This window comes from Macaca thibetana, chromosome 1 (genome assembly GCF_024542745.1).
Source record: "Macaca thibetana thibetana isolate TM-01 chromosome 1, ASM2454274v1, whole genome shotgun sequence".
In the NCBI taxonomy this organism is placed as follows: Eukaryota; Metazoa; Chordata; class Mammalia; order Primates; family Cercopithecidae; genus Macaca; species Macaca thibetana.
The window spans coordinates 127,472,891-127,493,104 of record NC_065578.1 but is presented as its reverse complement, the minus strand read 5'-3'; the positions used below and the strand labels follow the sequence as shown (position 1 = coordinate 127,493,104).

General features: G+C 51.2%; 4 protein-coding genes across 9 annotated transcripts in view; 2 read left to right on the top strand and 2 right to left on the bottom strand.

The window, feature by feature from the left end:
- Nucleotides 1–20,214, top strand: part of LOC126933430 (pygopus homolog 2) — an 88,858-nt gene that overhangs the window by 27,857 nt on the left and 40,787 nt on the right. Inside the window, exon 1 of one of the 2 annotated variants that reach the window (XM_050753158.1) lies at nucleotides 19,924–20,053. The exons of the other annotated variant lie outside the window; for it this stretch is intronic. Within the exon in view, the coding sequence (XP_050609115.1) occupies nucleotides 19,951–20,053 (103 nt within the window). The 5' untranslated portion in view covers nucleotides 19,924–19,950. Of the gene's footprint in view, nucleotides 1–19,923; nucleotides 20,054–20,214 lie in introns of those variants that run through there. 2 annotated transcript variants of the gene reach the window in all.
- CKS1B (CDC28 protein kinase regulatory subunit 1B) lies at nucleotides 2,194–6,808 on the bottom strand. Its single transcript, XM_050756481.1, has 3 exons — nucleotides 6,651–6,808; nucleotides 3,337–3,464; nucleotides 2,194–2,721 (listed from the first exon to the last, which is right to left on the bottom strand). The coding sequence occupies exons 1-3, from the start codon at nucleotides 6,707–6,709 to the stop codon at nucleotides 2,669–2,671; spliced, it is 240 nt and encodes a 79-aa protein (XP_050612438.1). The 5' UTR covers nucleotides 6,710–6,808; the 3' UTR covers nucleotides 2,194–2,668.
- Nucleotides 6,976–18,199, top strand: SHC1 (SHC adaptor protein 1). 5 transcript variants are annotated; one of them, XM_050753422.1, is made up of 13 exons: nucleotides 6,976–7,206; nucleotides 11,249–11,416; nucleotides 11,999–12,069; nucleotides 12,613–12,676; nucleotides 12,833–12,952; nucleotides 13,190–13,243; nucleotides 13,416–13,467; nucleotides 13,647–13,773; nucleotides 15,000–15,198; nucleotides 15,286–15,355; nucleotides 15,438–15,572; nucleotides 15,735–15,973; nucleotides 17,620–18,199. In XM_050753422.1, the coding sequence occupies exons 2-13, from the start codon at nucleotides 11,252–11,254 to the stop codon at nucleotides 17,746–17,748; spliced, it is 1,425 nt and encodes a 474-aa protein (XP_050609379.1). In that variant the 5' UTR covers nucleotides 6,976–7,206; nucleotides 11,249–11,251; the 3' UTR covers nucleotides 17,749–18,199. The 5 variants fall into 5 exon arrangements, with proteins under 5 accessions (XP_050609379.1, XP_050609389.1, XP_050609372.1 ...); XM_050753432.1 differs by lacking the exon at nucleotides 13,190–13,243; XM_050753412.1 differs by lacking the exon at nucleotides 6,976–7,206 and having other exon boundaries at nucleotides 9,542–11,416; nucleotides 15,441–15,572.
- On the bottom strand, nucleotides 18,780–19,914 carry LOC126934609 (translation initiation factor IF-2-like). The gene has a single exon (XM_050755333.1). It carries the CDS (start codon nucleotides 19,912–19,914, stop codon nucleotides 19,225–19,227), a length of 690 nt encoding a protein of 229 aa, XP_050611290.1. The 3' UTR covers nucleotides 18,780–19,224.

Below are 20,214 nucleotides of genomic sequence, written 5' to 3'. Positions count from 1 at the left end.
TTGCCACACAACCGCAAAACACTGTGGATGGTAGATTCAGGTGATCAGACGTCTATACCATTCTTTCAAGTAATAAGCTCCCCCCCCCCCTTTTTTTTTTTGAATCAGTCTCTGTTGCTCAGGCTGGAGTGCAGTGACACAAGCACCGTTCACTGCAGCCTTGACCTCCTGGGCTCAAGAGATCCTCCCATCTCAGACTCCAGAGTAGCTGGCCCACAGGGGCGCCCCACCATGCCTGGCTAATTTTTGTATTTTTAGTAGAGACGGGGTTTGGTCATGTTGCACAGGCTGGTCTTGAACTCCTGGGCTCAAGTGATTCCCTGCCTTGGCCTCTCAAAGTGTTGGGATTACAGGTGTGAGTCCCCGTACTTGGCCCTCATTTCTTTCAATTATAAAAAGTCAGCCCTTTGGAAAAAAAAAAGGGGCAAAACAGGAATTCCACTTGCCTAGTAAACCACATGTTCCAATATCTTTATTAGTAATACAGGTGATATTTGATCCCCTCCCAAAACAGAATACCAAGTCTGTTCCAGTATTTTCCCAGTGGATTCTCAAGCTTAAGTAAGTGTACATCAGAATCAGTCGGAGAGCTTGTGTTAAAACATTGCCCCGGTGCCCAACCCTGGGTTTAGGATTCACTAGGTCTAGGTTGGAGCCCAATAATTTGCATTTCTAATGAGTTTTCCCGATGTTGATGCCTGCTATTTTAGGAATAAGTGGATGGAAGACAGAAAAAATGGGGGAGATTAATATCCTTACTTAGTACTACTACTTTGTTAGACTAAAGGGGAAGTTATTATTCTGTGGAATGCTTTTTTTAATTGAGACAGCTTCTGTCGCCCAGGCTGAGTGCAGTGGCGTGATTTTGGCTTACTGCCACCTCTGCCTCTCGGGTTCAAGTGATCCTCTCGCCTCAGTCTCCTGAGTAGCAGGGATTACAGGCACACACCACGCCCGGCTAATTTATTTTTATTTATTTATTTATTTATTTTTTTTGAGACGGAGTCTCGCTGTGTCTCCCAGGCTGGAGTGCAGTGGCGTGATCTCGGCTCACTGCAAGCTCCGCCTCCCGGGTTCACGCCATTCTCCTGTCTCAGCCTCCCAAGTAGCTGAGACTACAGGCGCCCGCCACCATGCCCGGCTAGTTTTTTGTATTTTTAGTAGAGACGGGGTTTCACCATGTTAGCCAGGATAGTCTCGATCTCCTGACCTCGTGATCCACCCGCCTCGGCCTCCCAAAGTGCTGGGATTACAGGCTTGAGCCACCGCGCCCGGCCTATTTTTATTTTTTTTGAAGACAGAGTTTCACTCTTGTTGCCCAGGCTGAAGCGCAATGGCGTGATCTTGGCTTACTACAACCTCTGCCTCCCAGGTTCAAGTGATTCTCCTACCTCAGCCTCCCGAGTAGCTGGGATTACAGGCATGTGCCACCACGCCCGGCTAATTTTGTAGTTTTAGTAGAGATGGGGTTTCACCATGTTGGCCAGGCTGGTTTCAAACTCCTGACCTCAAGTGATCTGCCCTCCTTAGCTTCCCAAAGTGTTGAGATTACAGGCATGAGCCACCACGCCCGGCCTGGAATGTTTTCTTAAACAGCTACATTTTGCACCTGTTTTCTCAAAGCTTCCTTCTTTACCTACCTGCATAAGATGCCTGAAATCTTTGCCCCCAGTCCACACTCCAGACCAATTAAGAATCCTTAAGAATGACTCAAGCAGGCATCAGTACTTGTAAAGCTCCCCAGGTGATTCCAATGCCCAACCAAAGTTAAGAACAGCTGAAAACCTCCCCCAGCCGAGGGGCACAGTGAATAGGTCATAGGTGTGCCTATTATTCCTATTAGGAATTGGGACACACAAGCATCCTTTTACCCGTGTGTGCCATTCAAATATTGGGACTATGTTAAAGGCAGCACCCCGACTGTAGGAAGCAGTTCATTTGTTTGGATGAGATGAAGTTGTCCCTATATAACCTCTACCTCGGGCCAGTAGTTAGAGTGAAATATGTTTCAGTAGATGTTTGACAGCAAGTCTGCTTAAAGTAGATTAAAAACGAGTTATCTGAATGTTAAAATAAACCTCATTATCAGCAAAGAGCTGAGCTTCATTATCAAACTGAAGGGCATGTAATTAGAACCATGATATTGATGATGCTCACCCTGAGTGAGGGGAAAAAACCCTTACAATTACAGCATTAGATTATAAAAACTTCCTCTTTAATCAAGGCTTTTAACATGAACAGATTTCTTGAATAAAATGGAAAGTTTCCAGTACACTGAAACATAAATCCACAAGTCACCATACATACAACACCCGGCAGGAAAAAAACAAAAACAGCAAGTTTACATGATCTCTGTTAACAGCCATGGTCTCAAACTCAGATGCTTCCTCCATCTGCCAAGTGTGTTCTGGATACAGAGCACATTGTGGCTTCTGGGGTCACACTCAGCTGAGGCTGTGGGTCCACAGAGCACTCATCTGGCTAGACTATGGTGGTGGTGGCTCTACTCAAGAAGCAAAGCAGTTACCAGCACATTCAAACAGTGTATTGAACATCTTTTAAATATCAAAGTGAGAAACAAGAAGGCAACATAATAATATTATCAGAAAGATGTTAGGAAGTAAGGACAGCTGTGTAAAGCTTGAGGCTGAAAAGTAGCTTGCCAGCTTCATTTCTTTGGCTTCTTGGGTAGTGGGCGCCGGAACAGCAAGATGTGAGGTTCTGAAAGAGTGAGGGAAATCTAAGAGACAAGCGCACACCATTCTATGTACAACCTATAATGTATTCCACTACCATCTCCCCAGCTATTACCCACTCAGATCTTTATAACTAAATAAAGACTTAAGCATATGGCCTTGAGAAGCAGACCCAGAAGTCTGGACTGTCTGCCAAGTACAGAATTGTTAATATCAGTTCTTTTGCTATGTTTATACAGCCCCAGGGTGTCCTTTATTAAGTTTTGCCTGGCAGCTGGGTGTCTGGTGCCTTATCAATAAATATACTTTCCTTTGCTTATTTGGAATACATCCAAGAATGTTTTCTGATGGAGAATGAGGCAGGGACTATGACCAGGCTATATGTGGCCTTAAAAAGAATACCCTCTGATTGAATGGAAGATTACAGGAGGTTTTTTAGTGACAGGTTGTCTCTGAACTTCCCAGATATTTTAATCTTATTTTTGGTCACTAGTTTTTTTTTTTTTTTAAATCCCCCATGACTAGAGGGGGAAGAAACCAGTAAACTATTTCCTATCTCCCTATTTGGGTTATACAATCTTATTCCTTCATTCTCTCAGTGTAGCAGTTCTATATGGTTGTTTTTAGCCAGTGCACTGACCTGGTTCATGGATCATATAATGGACCCATCCCTGACTCTGCTGAACGCCAAGATTCCTCCATTCAGATTCAGACATCAAATGAGTTTTAGGGACCAGCTTGGCTATGTCCTTGGGCAGCATGACATGTCTGTAACAGAAACGGAGAAGTGAGGAATTTATGTTAGTACCAGATATAGTCTCAGACAACTGCCTGTTTACAAGGCCAAGAAAGGAAAGAAAAACTAGTTTCTGATGTCAGAGTTTATATAATTTTATTGTGGGGTAGCAGCAGCTAGAAATACAGGCTATGTTATATAAATTCTGAGAGTATATGAAAAATACAAATTAGTGAATAATTCCAGTGAATAAGCACTTAAGTTCCAGGCACATTTTCTCTGCCTTCATGGACCTTATAGTCTTCTAGTTGATTGCCTACAATATAATGGGAGCCCCACGGAGCACACAGTGTTAATAATTAGAAGGAAGGAAGAGAAGTTATTCTGTGGAGAGGAAACGCCTTTTATGGAGTACTGTGTGGACAAGTCATCACAAAGGATGAAATGAAATATCTTATCCTTTAAAATCTAAGCCAGGCATGGTGGCACATACCTATAGTCCCAGCTACTCGGGAGGCTGAGGCAGGAGAGTAATTTGAACCCAGGAATTTGACAAAGATACAGTATGAAGTTTGAAATCTTTGATTAAAATACAGAATAGGCCAGGGGCAGTGGCTCATGCCTGTAATCCCAGCATTTTGGGAGGCTGAGGTGGGTGGATCACTTGAGGTCAGGAGTTTGAGACCAGCCTGACCAACAACGTGAAACCCCATCTCTACTAAAAATACAAAAAAAGAGCCGGGTGTGGTGGCATGCACCTGTAATCCCAGCTATTTGGGAGGCTGAGGCAGGAGAGAATCCCTTGAGTCCAGGAGGCGGAGGTTGTAGTGAGCTGAGATCTGGGCAATAGAGTGAGATTCCGTCTCAAAAAAAAGAGAAAAAAAAAAAAAAAGACAAAAGGGCTGCAGTGCACAATGGTTGTGCCTGTGAATAGCCACTGTACTCCAGTCTGGGCAATAAAGCAAGACCTTGTCTCTTCCACACACACACAAAAATCTATCCTGAATCTTATCTTCCTAATTCTGGAGGGATGTACATTGAGACTTTTTTTGGGAAATTCCGTGCTTTTCTAACCAAGGATAAGTCTCCCTTCATGGCAAAGAAATTATTACCCTGATGTGACTCAAACTAATCCAGATAGTCTTCATCATGCTCAGTGAAAATGTACTAAGTTCTCTCTCTGTGCTAGTAACAGTGGTTTCCCCCCCATTCTCCTAAAAGAAAAAATTCTAGTCCAAATATATGAAAACAGCTCACATCCTAACACCATCCTGGCACAAAATTTGGCTTCAATACATAGACCAAAAAACCCCTCTTAAACCAAAATGCCATTGCCAAGTTAAAAGTTTCATCTTCTAGGGGATGAAATGGTGATTCCTTCCCAGCTCTGCAAATCTCTTATAAGCACATACAGTTTTAAGTTAGTTTAGTTCAGATGTAGAGGAAAACAGCTGAGGAAAAGACAGTTAATTATATCAAAGAGGATCTGGAGTCGTCTTGGTATAAAGATGATTATATATGTGTCAATGCACATCGAGTTCTCTGAAGACCTAAAGCCCTGAACTAGGCTGGGTGAAGAGACAAGAAAAGCAAGTTTTCATTTTATGTTCTCCATCTGAGGAGACAAGATAACAAACCAGGAAGTGGTCTTAATTATCACAATGTAGATTAGCATAATGCCAACATTTTGGAGTCCTGTGTCTTCCCTTATTCCCAATCTAGATTATGCACTTGAAATTTATCAAACCCGAATGCTGTATCCAGTGCCAGGATTCCATCATCCCCACCCTTGGCAGATGGCTATCCAGTGTCTTCTAAACAGTTTCAGTCAAGAGGTGCTTTCTCCCACATACCTTTTTCTTAGAGTCTCATCACAGGCTCTGTCCTCTAGGAAGCTTTCCCCAACTTTCCCTCTTCCTTTTTTTTTCCTCTCAGTATTTTAAGTTTCATGTTCAAGGGTAGGTGTGCAGGTTTGTTATATAGGTAAACTCCTGACTCGGGGGTTTGGTGTACAGATTCTTTTATGACCCAGGTACTAAGCATAGTACCCGACAGTTTTTTTTTTCCTGAACCTCTCCCTCCTCCCACCCTTCTCCCTCAAGTAGGCCCCAACGTCTATTGTTCCCCTCTTTCTGTCCCAGTGTTCTCATCTCCGACATATAAATGAAAACACGCGTATTTAATTTACTACTGGTTTCGTTTTCAATGGTGGTGAAAGAGTCATCACACTGAATTGGCCTTTAGGACACTCCCCCGCCCCCACACCAAGCCCAGGGAAGAAGACCGACCGAAAGTAAGAAGTCAGCCTCTAAGGCGGTGGCGGCGGGGGTTCTCGAAGGGTGAGGTGGGGGGTGGTCCTGGAGTTAGCAAAAGTAGGGGACTGACTTTCTAGCCCCACCCCAACACCCGCGCACAGCTAGGAAGCCGCAGCCTTCGGGTCGCCAGTTCCCTCTCCTTATCAAGTCTCGTGTGCTCCCATCACACCCTGTAATGGCTCCTAGCAAAGGGTGTTATCACCTTTCTGGTGTCCGTCGGTATCACTCACAGTTTTAAGTTTGTGAACAGCAGAGACCATGTGTTATCCTTGCACTTTAGCAGAACACCTGAAACCTGTTAAGTATTCCGTAACCGTTTCCTTTGATAAAGGGCATCTATTAGACCCATATTAAGTATTTTCTCAATGCTCCTAGCCAGTTTTATTCCATTTCAGTCCCAAGCGGTCCCTTTCCTAACACAAGCCAGACAACCATGCCCCTTGTCTTTTTCACGAGTTAATAAGCAATATTCAACTCTCTCAGCGCTACTCTCGCATTAGGGACGCGAGGAAACTCCAAGCTCCGCTTTTGCTACGTTCTCCCACTGGATTCCACAGGATTACTGTAAAACTAACAGTTTCTACAAGGCAAGTTAAGTTTGCCCAATAAAGTTCAGAGAATGATCCAGAAACCCTCATGGGTGTGGGTGGTCAGTACTCTAACCACGCCCACCACTCCCTCCTCTCAACTGAGGGCAGACTCCAAATTCGCAACCACTTTATTGTTTTGAGAGGCTCCCACCTCCGCGCATGCGCCTTACGCCTTCCACCAATATCACACCCTTGCCCGTTCACATCTCGTACGCATGCGCCAATTCTATCGCCTCAGTTCCTGTTACTAATTGCTTGTTTCCTCAGCGGTCAAAGCTCACGACCTCGCTATTGCCCCCGCGCCAGCACTAACCGATACTCAAACTCCTCGTCGTCGTATTTGTCCGAATAGTAAATCTGTTTGTGCGACATGATCGCTCCGTTTGCTAGCCTTCAGCCCCGCGCCGCCAACCTCCAAGCAACTCCCAGCAGCACGCGCTCCCACCCACTTTGGCCTCGCTTTCAAACACGCCGCCCGCACTTCCTATTGGTCCGTTTGGCTCAAGGCGGGACAGCTGTACTTCCAAGCCTCCGATTGGCTTAGATTTACTTCTCTTGGGTCCTTATTGGAGGGCGGTTCTTACGTTTCTCAAGAACGAGCGTGGGTCAAAAGTAGGCGTCTTATTGGCCACCACTGCCTCTGTGCACGATTTCGCGCTGCCATTGGCTAACTCGGGAAAGTGGGAAGCGTGAAGGAGGGACCCTGAGGTAGAGGGTCAGGGGTTAGTGAGGCCGGAAGTGAGTGTAATAAAGTTTCTCCAGGGAGGCAGGGCCCGGGGAGAAAGTTGGAGCGGTAACCTAAGCTGGCAGTGGCGTGATCCGGAACCAAATCGGCCCGCGGTGCGGTGCGGAGACTCCATGAGGCCCTGGTGAGTCTTGACTTTTTTCTCCTTAGGTGACTCACTCTTCCACTCCGGAACCCCTCTCCCGGGACCCCACTTCCGGTCTTCATTTATAAGTCCCGCCCCTGAGACCCCTCTCCCCGGAAGTCCCACCTCCCAACCTCTGGGGGCTCCCCCGAACCCCGACTTGATTTTTATTTTTTGTCTCCGACCCCACCCTGTCGCCCAGTTTTCCTGGAAGTCCCACCCCCAGACACGTTCCAAGCCCTACTACGTGAAACCCTTGGTTACTCCTTCCATTCTCCGAAACTCCGCCTCCTAGCAACGATCCTCTGCTAACTCCTGTCAAAAAGCCTATCTCCCAAAAGGGCAAAACTCTGCTCCTCAAAGAACGATTCGAATTTGTTGGAGCCACGCCTCTTCGGGGCTCCGCCCCTCCGAAGCCACGCCCTGTTCGTAATCCGTGTCTGACTGTCCAGAAAGCCTCCCCGCATAGAAGTCTGAAGTTCGCGTCCTGGCGGACCACGCCACCTTACGAGCTTTGTGGGACCTGGGTCATCAGCTGTAAAGCCTTGTCGTCAATCCCTGAAACTCCACCTGCTTATATTTTCCTGTCCTTTGTCTTTTTTTGGGCTTTGGGATCAGTTTTCCGAGCACTCTAGTGCTCCCCCAGGTGGGAAGTCAAAGTTCCTATCTCTGACTGTGAAGAGTGAGATTAAAGGCAGCCGTTTTCCTTTCTTTCTTTTCTTTCTTTCTTTTTGTTTTTTTTGAGACAGAGTTTCGCTCTTGTTGCCCAGGCTAGAGTGCAATGGTGCGATCTCGACTCACCGCAACCTCCGCCTCCTGGGTTCAAGTGATTCTCCTGCCTCAGCCTCCCGAGTAGCTGGGATTATAGGCGCCCGCCACCACGCCCGGCTAATTTTTGTATTTTTAGTAGAGAGGGGGGTTTCACCATGTTGACTAGGCTAGCCTCGAACTCCTGACCTCAGATGATCCACCCGTCTCAGCCTCCTTAAGTGCTGGGATTACAGGCGTGAGCCACCGCGCCCGGCCCCATTTTCCTCTTTCTTAACCTCCTCCAAGGGTAGAACTATTTGAAGGGGCTGAACTTAGGGTTTGGCACCAGAGGGAGAGAGACTTGCTGTCAGATTCCCAGCCTCATCTCCTGGCCTTCCCTTCCCAGGACCAACTCCATCCCAGAAGTAGCTCTAGGCTTGCCTATGCATAAGTGGATAGGACCATGGATTTGTTGGTGTGTGGCATGTGGGTGTGACAGAAGCAAGTTTTCTACCAGAAAAACGGTGGTTTGGAGTGGGGGTAGATAATAGTGCCCTTTTTGTTGTTTGATTTTTTTCTTTTTTTTTAAGGGACAGTTCAGTTGCTGCTTCTCTGTCTCTTCCCCTCCCCCTAACCATAGTTCTTGTCTGGGCATTCCTCCTGGCCCCGTTTGCCCAGCCTTCCCTGCTGGAAACATTCCTGAGGCTTTCGCCATTTCCTGCCACTTCCCACCCCTCTCCCCTCCTCCCAGTTGGGCTGAGAAGCCACATACAGCTTTTTCCCTACACCCAATCACCTTGACTTCCAGTAGGCAATCTCTTTTCTCCCCATGCACATTTCAACAGTCATACTTCTTTCTTTTCTTCCAAACGCCCACACCCGTTGGTCTTTCCCTGGCCCTGGATACTGCAGGCTCCCACAGAACATCATCTCAACAGATGAGGACATCCTAGTGTGTGTTTGTGTGTTTTGGGGGTGTGAGGCTATAGTGGAATCCTTTCCTCATTCTCTCTATGCCCGAGAGCTGGCTGGAAAAGAAGTGATAAAATTCCTTCTCAGGATTGGCTGACAGAGTGACAAGGCTCTTCTGGAATGAGCACTAAGGGGAGATTTAAGAGTTAAGCACAGTATCTAACACACTTTAAGTGTTAATGTTGTTAATCAGGATAATTATCTATCTATATTTTAATCCTCTGAAGTAAATCTAAGGGTAATTCCAAGGTGAGCTTGGGTGAATACGTATTTTTTTTTTTTTTTTTTTTTGAGGCAGAGTTTTGCTCTTGTCACCCAGGCTGGAGTGCAATGGCACGATCTCAGCTCACTGCAACCTCCACCTCCTGGGTTCAAGCGATTCTCCTGCCTCAGCCTCCTGAGCTGGGATTACAGGTGCTCACCACCACGCCCAGCTAATTTTTGTAGTTTTAGTAGAGACGGGGTTTCACCATGTTGACCAGGCTGGTCTCAATCTTTTGACTTCAGGTGATCCACCCGCCTCGGCCTCCCAAAGTGCTGGGATTACAGGTGTGAGCCACCTTACCCGGCGGGAATATGTATCTTTAACTTGTTTTTTGTTTTTTGGTCGCTTTCCAGCTTTGCCTATGGCATTCTCCAGAAGAGCAGTGGCAGGAAGCCGTGGGTGGCAGGAATGAGTTTGGGACTGTTCCCTGTGTCCAGCTTCAACCCATCTTCTCCTGACACCCCTTTCTCCTGTGCTTACTTGTTTTTTCTCCTGTTCTTATTGACACAGATGTGTCTTCTGATCTCTCTGTCCCTTCCTGGCCTGTCGTTTCTGCTTCTCTTGGAGAACTGTTTCTTCCACCTCCTCCAGCCAGGCTCCTCCCCTGGTGTGAGGGACACTGTGCTGTTTGGTGGGGCTTAGGGTCCTGTAAGAGGAGGGATATGAATTGGGGTGGTTTGGAGTGGGAGTGGGGACCTGATTGCCTCATTCTCACCCTTGACAGTGTGCTGTGTTAACAAGGCCTGTGGAAAGGGGAGAGGACAGTGCTTGGCTATGAGCCATGGGTCTTGGTGTGGTAGATGGCATACATAGAGAACAAGCCGTGACCAGCATGTCCTCTTGTTCCCCTCTTGCCTGGTAGCTTCCTGATGTACCATCCAGGTTGGACTTTACTCCCCTTTTTTCACCAACTTTGCTTCTCCTCTTGACCCTGCTCTGCATCCATTGGGACCACTTCCTTCCCATCCCCACTTCGCTAGCTCCAGTCCACAGCTGTCGTAGCAGAGGATGCTAATGGCCCAGGCTTACTGTATGGGGTAGTGGTTGGGGGTGGCCTGGGCTGGAGGGTGGGGAATTCGAGTGTCCAACCAGAACAGGAAGGGAAATGCTGAGCTCTGAGATCTCCTCCCTTTTCCACCCGCAGCTGCCTCTGTTTCCTCCCTCATTCCCCTCTACTCTAGCCTGGCTTCCTGCCCCCTTTGGCCTGCCTGTGTCCGGTTTCGAGTGACCCAGACCTCCTATCTCCTTTCTTTCCGTCCAACTCCTCCATGCTTCCCTCCCACCCCCACTTTCCTTCTCTCCAGATTACTAGTTGTTTGTGTAGGGCAGGGGAGAGGAGCTTGGATAGCCCTACCCTCTGCTCCAGTCCGAGGTTGGGGCGGGGTGGGGGCTCAGCCCCTCTGAGCCTGTGAGTCAGCACTGTCCTCGTGATTGGTCTCTCCCTTTAGCTCTCCGCCCCTGGGGAGGAGCCAGGCAGCTCTGGGTCCAGCCTGTTCTCTTCTCAGCCAGAGAAGAGGCTCCACGTTGGGCGGGGATGGGGCCCGAAACTGTCTGGGTCTGAGCTGGGGAGCGGAAGCCACTTGTCCCTCTCCCTCCCCAGGACTTCTGTGACTCCTGGGCCACAGAGGTCCGACCAGGCTAAGGGCCTGGGGATACCCCCTGCCTGGCCCCCTTGCCCAAACTGGCAGGGGGGCCAGGCCGGGCAGCAGCCCCTCTCTCACCTCAGCTATGGATCTCCTGCCCCCCAAGCCCAAGTACAATCCACTCCGGAATGAGTCTCTGTCATCGCTGGAGGAGGGGGCTTCAGGGTCCACCCCCCCGGAGGAGCTGCCTTCCCCATCAGCTTCATCCCTGGGGCCCATCCTGCCTCCTCTGCCTGGGGACGATAGTCCCACTACTCTGTGCTCCTTCTTCCCCCGGATGAGCAACCTGAGGCTGGCCAACCCGGCTGGGGGGCGCCCAGGGTCTAAGGGGGAGCCAGGAAGGGCAGCCGATGATGGGGAGGGGATCATAGGGGCAGCCATGCCAGACTCAGGCCCCCTACCCCTCCTCCAGGACATGAACAAGCTGAGTGGAGGCGGCGGGCGCAGGACTCGGGTGGAAGGGGGCCAGCTGGGGGGCGAGGAGTGGACCCGCCACGGGAGCTTTGTCAATAAGCCCACGCGGGGCTGGCTGCATCCCAACGACAAAGTCATGGGACCCGGGGTTTCCTACTTGGTTCGGGTGAGTGAACATCCTCCTTTCCATTGCCTCCCAGACCCCTCCAGTTCTTCTGCTCACTCCAGCTTGGCTGGAATTCTTTTTTCCTGCTGTTCCCCAACAACCCTGTTTCAGTGTTCTATTTCCTAAACCTTTCCCATCCCTTCCCCAATTCTGTAGCCCTTTCCCTTCCAGCTCTGCCTGGACCCCCTTCCTTCTTTTGACTCCCCTACCCCCACCCTGCCATGCTTAGCACAATGCCCAGCATGGCAGAAGCTCTTAATAAGTGCTGGAAGGAGTGACTTCTTGATCCTTTCCTCCATTCTCCTCCCGCTTTCTGGAGTTGTTGCTCCATCCCAGTCAGTGCCTGTCAGTCCCCTCCAAACTCTCTCCCCAGTGCGTGAGGTCCTTCTAGCCTGCCTTTTCTTTCTCTGCTCGTTCCCTGTTGTCTTTCACCTTGGTTGTGGGATGTAGACACGGGAAGAGGGCAGAACTTCTTCCTCTTTACTTCTCTTAGGGACCATATGGGCAAAGTCCTAGGGCCCTTTGTGAAGGGACTGGGGTCAGGGAGCGGCTGACCTGCTGTCCTCTCCTCCCTCCCCTTAGTACATGGGCTGTGTGGAGGTCCTTCAGTCAATGCGTGCCCTGGACTTCAACACCCGGACTCAGGTTACCAGGTTAGTGGGGAGGGAGTGGACTGTGGGAGTCCTGGGATTAGTGAGGCCATGGGAAAGGGCGGAGGGGAGTGGGTCACTTGGGTGCTGCTGGTTGGGGCTGATCTTTGGGTAGTAAAGGGGATTGAGAGAAAGCTGGGATAGTGATTCTGCCTCTTACTGAAAGGAGGCCCCTCTGGCCCGGATCCTCCTTACCTGTCCAGCCTTGGGAGTTGTGGGGAAGGTAGCAGAAGCAGCTGGCAGGTGGAGCTGGAGTAGCAAATGGGGGTAGATGGAAGGTTGCTGCTGCCTTTGGGAAGGGAATGGGACATTTGGTAGCTGGAAGGGGGTGGGGCTATACCCATTGAGGCCCTAACCCAATCAGCCAGGAAGCGGCCTCTCAGTGTCATCAAATATTAAAGGCCCTTAATTCAATCCACCACGACAAAGAGCCTGGAGTGCCCTGGGAGTCTGGCCTGGCTTTCCCCTCCCCCAGCTCTGTGGCAGCCCCAGTTGAGTGGGAGGCAGGCAGGCAGGCGCTGGGTCTGAGTACCCCTCTTTCCCCAGGGAGGCCATCAGTCTGGTGTGTGAGGCTGTGCCGGGTGCTAAGGGGGCGACAAGGAGGAGAAAGGTACTTGGGGTCCTTGGGGATAGGGATGCTGCTGGGAAATGTGGAGGGACAGTGAGGAGGCAAGTGTGGGGCATGTGGGGAGAGGGCCAGGAGACAAGAGTATGGTTTGTCTGTGCTGGGAACCCTCACCTTCTAAGACCCTGGGCCCTACCTTAGCCCTGTAGCCGCCCGCTCAGCTCTATCCTGGGGAGGAGTAACCTGAAATTTGCTGGAATGCCAATCACTCTCACCGTCTCCACCAGCAGCCTCAACCTCATGGCCGCAGACTGCAAACAGGTTGGTGGAGGTGGGCAGGTGGACCAGAAACACCGATGGGGGTGCTAAGGGGAGATCTAGTTAGGAGGCCAAAAACTAGGAAGAGGGCTTGAGAGCAGAAGACCAGTAGGGAAGGAGGAAATGAGGATATGGGATAAGGAACCCAGAGAATGAGACTGGGGCACCAGGGTTCTGGGCCCTGAGGCTGCCTGACACATGGCATTCCCTTCCTTCTCCATCCCCTCCCCTAATTCTCAGATCATCGCCAACCACCACATGCAATCTATCTCATTTGCATCCGGCGGGGATCCGGTGAGTTGGGGAACAGAGCAAAGGTGGTGGGAGAAGAGCAAGGGGCTAGTGATTGGGAAGACATTGATTAGAGAAGTGGGGGTGCCAGGACTGTGGGGATATCTGAAAAGGACTGGGTTTTAGGGGTCAGGAGTAAAGTGGAACTGTAAAATTTTCTGACCTTCCTCCCCAGGACACAGCCGAGTATGTCGCCTACGTTGCCAAAGACCCTGTGAATCAGAGAGGTGAGGCATGGTGGGGAGCACTGGGTGGGTCTGGCTGTTTGAGGTGAGTAGGACCTGGGGTCATTTATACCCACTCTAAGTAGATCTAAGTGGGGGTTCCTGCCGAGGAAGATAAGGGCCCCTGTCTGTGCCTCCTCCCAGTGGGCTCAACTCACTGACAGCCTCTGCTGTGCCCTCAGCCTGCCACATTCTGGAGTGTCCCGAAGGGCTTGCCCAGGATGTCATCAGCACCATTGGCCAGGCCTTTGAGTTGCGCTTCAAACAATACCTCAGGAACCCACCCAAACTGGTCACCCCTCATGACAGGTGAGCAAGTGGGGAGAGTGTGGAGCAGCTTTTGAGACCAAGATTGGGAAAGGAGGGCTGTTCTTCCCACACACGAGCTGAGAGGTTCAGGGAGGGAATAACCTGTGTGCCTCTGCTTCCCACTTCCTGCTATTCTTCTGTTTCCTGTGGCCCAGGAGGAAAGGCTTTTGAGGCCCTGCTTGCCGCAGGGCCAGCTTTTCTTGTTTGCTCATGGTGGAGCTGTAGTCCGGGGCCTCCAAGTTACATCTCTCTCTGGCTAGGTGGGATTTTCTATTCCCATTCCTCTTTCTTGCTCATTTCTCTGCTTGGCATTCTGTGTTTTCCTGCCTCTAGAAGCCATCAAGACTTTGGGTTTGGGAGGATATCTCTTTTCCCTGAGATGACAATCTTTCCCACCTCAGGCCTTGAGGGATAAGCAGTGGAGCCAGTAGGGATTGAATATTTAGGAGAGGTAAAATCTGGAGCTGGAGCGCCTCCCTGCTGATGCTGAGACAGACAGACAGACAGACAGACAGACACACACACACACACACACACACACACACACACACACACACACACACCCCATAGTGCTTCCCTTCCTTGTTGGGAGAGAGCACAGAGATCAAGAGCAAAAGCATTACTTACTTATTTTGAGACAGAGCCTTGCTCTGTAGCCCAGGCTGGAGTTCAGTGGTGCAATCACAGCTCAATGTAGCCTTCATACCCTGGGCTTGAGTGATCCTCCCACCTTAGCCTCCTGAGTAGATGGGACCACAGGTGCATGCCACCACACGTGGCTGAGTAGTAGTATTTTTATTTTGGTAGAGATAAGGTCTTGCTATGTTGCCCTGGCTGGTCTTGAACTCCTAGGCTCAAACAGCCCTCCCTCCTTGGCCTCTGAAAGTGTTGGGATTATAGGCGTGAGCCATTGCACCTGGCCAAGGGGGACGAGCTTTAAAGTCAAACCTGAATTTAAATCTGAGCTTAGCCGCCTTTTAGTTGTGAGACCTTGGGCAAATCTTTTCACCTCTGACCCTCATTTTCCTCATATGTAAAATTGGGGAAGGAAACAATACGTACCTTATGGGGTTGCCAGGAGAATGAAATGATTATGTATATAAAACACTCAGCCTCAGGCCTAATCCACAGTAAATACCCAATAGATGGCTGCTGTTCTATTCCCTCCTCCCCTCCTCCTGCCCACCACACATTTACAGCTACACCTTCACTGTCCTGTCCCTCAGGATGGCTGGCTTTGATGGCTCAGCGTGGGATGAGGAGGAGGAAGAGCCACCTGACCATCAGTACTATAATGACTTCCCGGGGAAGGAACCCCCCCTGGGGGGGGTGGTAGACATGAGGCTTCGGGAAGGAGCTGCTCCAGGGGCTGCTCGATCCACTGCACCCAGTGCCCAGACCCCTAGCCACTTGGGAGCTACACTGGTAAGTTGCTTGGATGGAGGTGGGCTGGGCCTAGGGTGGGAGTGGTTGTTTAGGGCTTCTGGTCTCACCTTATTTTTATCCCTGCAGCCTGTAGGACAGCCTGTTGGGGGAGATCCAGAAGTCCGAAAACAGATGCCACCTCCACCACCCTGTCCAGGTATGAAGGGAGCTGAGATGGACAGAGCCAGGGAGTGTTGGAGGCAGGGCTGGGGATCACTGTAGAACCTCTCTTTCCTCAGCAGGCAGAGAGCTCTTTGACGATCCCTCCTATGTCAACGTCCAGAACCTAGACAAGGTCCGGCAAGCAGTGGGTGGTGCTGGGCTCCCCAATCCTGCTGTCAATGGCAGTGCACCCCGTGACCTGTTTGATATGAGTGAGTGCTTGTCTTTCCTCTCTGCATCTCCACCTTTCTACTTGGTTCTGGCCCTTCTCCTGCCTATCTGCTCTTTCCTTCCTGACTTACCTTCCCTGAAGTCTGGGTCTTGGGTGTGTGTTGTGCCTGCTACTTTCCCTCACCCTCTGTCTACACTTCCAGAGCCCTTTGAAGATGCTCTTCGGGTGCCTCCACCTCCCCAGTCAGTGTCCATGGCTGAGCAGCTCCGAGGGGAGCCCTGGTTCCATGGGAAGCTGAGTCGGCGGGAGGCTGAGGCACTGCTGCAGCTCAACGGGGACTTCCTGGTGCGGGAGAGCACGACCACACCTGGCCAGTATGTGCTCACTGGCTTGCAGAGTGGGCAGCCCAAGCATCTGCTACTGGTGGACCCTGAGGGTGTGGTGAGTGTGGCAGAGGTGTGGGTGAGGGGTGGCAGAAAGGAAGGTACAGTACCCTACAGTGTATCCCTGTTCCTTCCCTCATTGCTTTCTAGACATTCCCGCTAGGCAGCTCTCTGTGGGCCTCACTTGCTCTTTAGGGTGTCTGGCATCTTCCTCCAGGGGCTCATCCCTTAGCCTGAACTGTGTTCTTTATAGTCCTGGCATTATAGGGCTGGGCGTGGTGGCCCACACCTGTAATCCCAGCACTTTGGGAAGCTGAGGCAGGTGAATCACCTGAGGTCAGGAGTTTGAGACCAGCCTGACCAATATGGTGAAACCCCATCTCTGCTAAAAATATAAAAATAAGCTGGGTGTGGTGGTGGGCACCTGTAGTCCCAACTACTCAGGAGGTTGAGGCAGGAGAATTGCTTGAACCCAGGAGGCAGAGGTTGCAATGAGCTGAGATCGCACCACTGCACTCCAGCCTGGGTGACAGAGTGAGATTGTCTAAAAAAACAAAACAAAACAAATACAGTCCTGGCCCGTCCTCAAATCCCCAAGCCTTATCAGAGCTAGAAGGCAGTCATCTCATCTGTGCCCATTTTTACAAATAAGGAAACCACCCCGAAGAGGTTGTGAGGCCCAATGTCACATGGTTAAAGGCTAGACACTGCAAGTTTCCTTTCGTAAGAAGATCCAAGGGCTTCTCCAGCTCCTCAGACTCAGGAGTCAGACCGCTGTGCTTTCTCTTATCTGCACTGCCTCACTGTTCTTCAAAACTTTCCTTGTTTAGCCAGGTGTGGTGGCTCATGCCTGTAATCGCAAGATTTTGGGAAGCTGAGGTGGGAGGATTGCTTGAGGCCAGGAGTTCTAGACCAGCCTAGGCAACATAGCAAGACCTTATCTCTAGAAAAATAAAAAAAAAACAAAAAATTAGTCAGGAATGGTGACACATGCCTGTAGTCCTACCTACCCAGGAGGCTGAGGCCTGATGATTGCTTGAGCCCAGGAGTTTGAGGTTACAGTGAGCCATGACTGCGCCATTGCACTCTAGCCTGGGTGACAGAGACCCTGTCTAGAAACAAACAAACTTTTGTCTGTTTTCTACAGCAATCTCAGCCTCCTTTCCTCTTTTTTTCTTTTTTTTTTGAGATAGGGTTTTGCTTTGTCACCCAGGCTGGGGTGTGGTGGCACACCCGGCTAATTTTTGTATTTTTGTTGTTGTTGTTGAGATGGGGTTTCGCCATGTTGCTCAAGCTGTTCTTGAACTCCTGGGCTCAAGTGATCCGCCTCCCTTAGCCTCCCAGAGTGCTGGGATTGCAGGCATGAGCCACCATGCCCAGCCTCCACATCTTTTTTTGCACTGTGTATACTCTTCTGAGACATGCCAACTTTTTCCACGTCAAGAAAAGGGTATATAGCTCTCAGCTTCACTCTTTCAGGGCTGATGTCACCTTTGCCTTTTCCCACTTCACTGACCTGTCTATTCCTGCAACTGTCTCTTTCTAGAGAAACCTCAATGATCAGGACTGATAGGCCACACTCTCCCCTACCATTTTTTTCTCCTTCTTCAAGCCTCTTGTCTGTTTTACCCTCTTCCACCTTGGAGGCTGAGGTCCTATTTGACTCTTCACCTGAATTGACCTTCTTCCTTCCCACCCTCCCAGGTTCGGACTAAGGATCACCGCTTTGAGAGTGTCAGTCACCTCATCAGCTACCATATGGACAATCACTTGCCCATCATCTCTGCGGGCAGCGAACTGTGCCTACAGCAACCTGTGGAGCGGAAACTGTGATCTGCCCCAGAGCTCTCTTCCAGAAGATGCCCTCCAATCCCTTCCACCCTATTCCCTAACTCTTGGGACCTCATTTGGGAGTGTTCTGTGGGCTTGGCCTTGTGTCAGAGCTGGGAGTAGTGTGGACTCTGGGTTTCATATCCAGCTGAGTGAGGGTTTGAGGGTTTGAGTCAGAAGCCTGGGGGAGAATCCTGCCTCTCCCCAAACATTGATCACCAAAGTATTAATGTACAGAGTGGCCCTTCACCTGGGCCTTTCCTGTGCCAACCTGATGCCCCTTCCCCAAGAAAGTGAGTGGTTGTCATGGAAAATGTCCTGTGGTGACAGGCCCAGTGGAACAGTCACCCTTTTGGGCAAGGGGGAACAAATCACACTTCTGGGCTTCAGGGTATCCCAGACCCTTCTCAACACCCCCACCCCACCATGTTTAAACTTTGTGCCTTTGACCATCTCTTAGGTCTGATGATATTTTATGCAGAGTTCTTGGGCCCCTGAGTTCAATGACAGGGATGCCAACACCTTCTTGGCTTCTGGGACCTGTCTTCTTGCTCAGCACTCTTTCCGGTTTGGGTTGGGATAACAGAGGCAGGAGTGGCAGCTGTCCCCTCTCCCTGGGGATATGCAACCCTTAGAGATTGCCCCAGAGCCCCCCTCCCGGCCAGGGGGGAGATGGATCCCTCCCTTGCTCAGTGCCTCCTGGCCGGGGCCCCTCACCCCAAGGGGTCTGTATATACATTTCATAAGGCCTGCCCTCCCATGTTGCATGCCTATTGTACTCTACAGCCAAAGTGTAGCCCTTCCTGGAGCCTCTGCCCTGCCTCCCTTTCTGGCAGGGTGGGGTAGGGGTGACTGAATTTGGGCCTCTTGTACAGTTCACTCTCCCAGGTGGATTTTGTGGAGGTGGGAAAAAGGGCATTGAGACTCTTAAAGCAGTAGACAATCCCCAAATACCATCTGTAGAGTTGGAACTGCATTCTTTTAAAGTTTTATATGCATATATTTTAGGGCTGTAGACTTACTTTCCTATTTTGTTTTCCATGGCTTATTCTCGAGCACAAAATGGTAATCAATTATTACATTTATACATCACCTTTTTGACTTTTCCAAGCCCTTTTACAGCTGTTGGCATTTTCCTCGCCCAGGCCTGTGAGGTAACTGGGATCGCACCTTTTATACCAGACCTGAGGCAGATGAAATTTATTTCCATCTAGGACTAGAAAAACTTGGGTCTCTTACCGCGAGACTGAGAGGCAGAAGTCAGCTCGAATGCCTGTCAGTTTCATGGAGGGGAAACGCAAAACCTGCAGTTCCTGAGTACCTTCTACAGGCCCGGCCCAGCCTGGGCCCCTCTTTTGGCCTTGTGGATAAGGGACAGTTGACCGTTTTCATCCTGGACTCCTTTTGCTGTTGTTTGGATGTTTCCACGGGTCTCACTTATACCAAAGGGAAAACTCTTCATTAAAGTCCGTATTTCTTCTACCTCTGCCTCTTAATCCTGGGAAGCCTATTGTGTACGCCGCGGGCCCTTAGCTGCACAGCGGGGAGGCGGGAGGTCGCGGCCGCCGAGGGAAGCTGGGGGGTCTGCGGAGTTTGGGCGCGGCAGAGTGGGGCGTGTCGCGCCACCGTCCCCATGAAGATGTTGTGTCCGGGGGGCGGGGGCTGGCTCCGGGTGCGTCCAGGCAAGAACCGGGACTCCCCGGCGCCGCAACGCCGGCCCCCGGGACTACCTAGACCTCCCAGGCGCGCCCTCGGCTCGCGCGCGCCCCTCCGCGGTGGCTCCACCGCCCGGGATGGTACGGTCCGGCAGCAGGGCCGCGCGCCGCCGCCCCTCGGTGAGCTGGTGTGGGCCGCCGCTAGCGGAAACGACCCTCTCCACTCGCGTGGTGCAGTGGTAAGCCTCGCCCCTCGCCTGCCGTCTGTTTTCTGGCGTGGGGTCTCGTCCGGTCCTTGCTCCCCCTCCCCGCCGCGCTTAGTGGTGGTGGCCGCGCCGAGTTCCGGTTCCGGTTGCTGCAGCCGCTGGCTGGCGGCGAGTCTGGAGAGAGCGCGCAGTTCGCGCCGCGGCTGGGCGCTTCCCTGTCGTCCCACTTGGTGGTTGCTGCAGCTTGGGGGCCTGTGCTGCCCCTGACTCCCCTTCTGGGCGATGGTGCAGCCCGAGGGCGCCTCCATCCCCCGCCGCCGCCGCTAACCCCGGTCCCTCACTCCATGGCCGCCTCGGCGCCGCCCCCACCGGACAAGCTGGAGGGAGGTGGCGGCCCCGCACCGCCCCCTGCGCCGCCCAGCACCGGGAGGAAGCAGGGCAAGGCCGGTGAGAGCGCTGCGAGGAGCGGGGGCTGAAGAAGCCTAGGACTTGGGAACCTCAGAGGGGAGGGATGGTGGGAGGGGGGCGTTTCACAGGCTGAAGGGCTTGAAGGGAGGCTCAGGTGAAAAGGATGGGTGGGTGTAATCCTCCAGGAGTTGGGGGCAGGT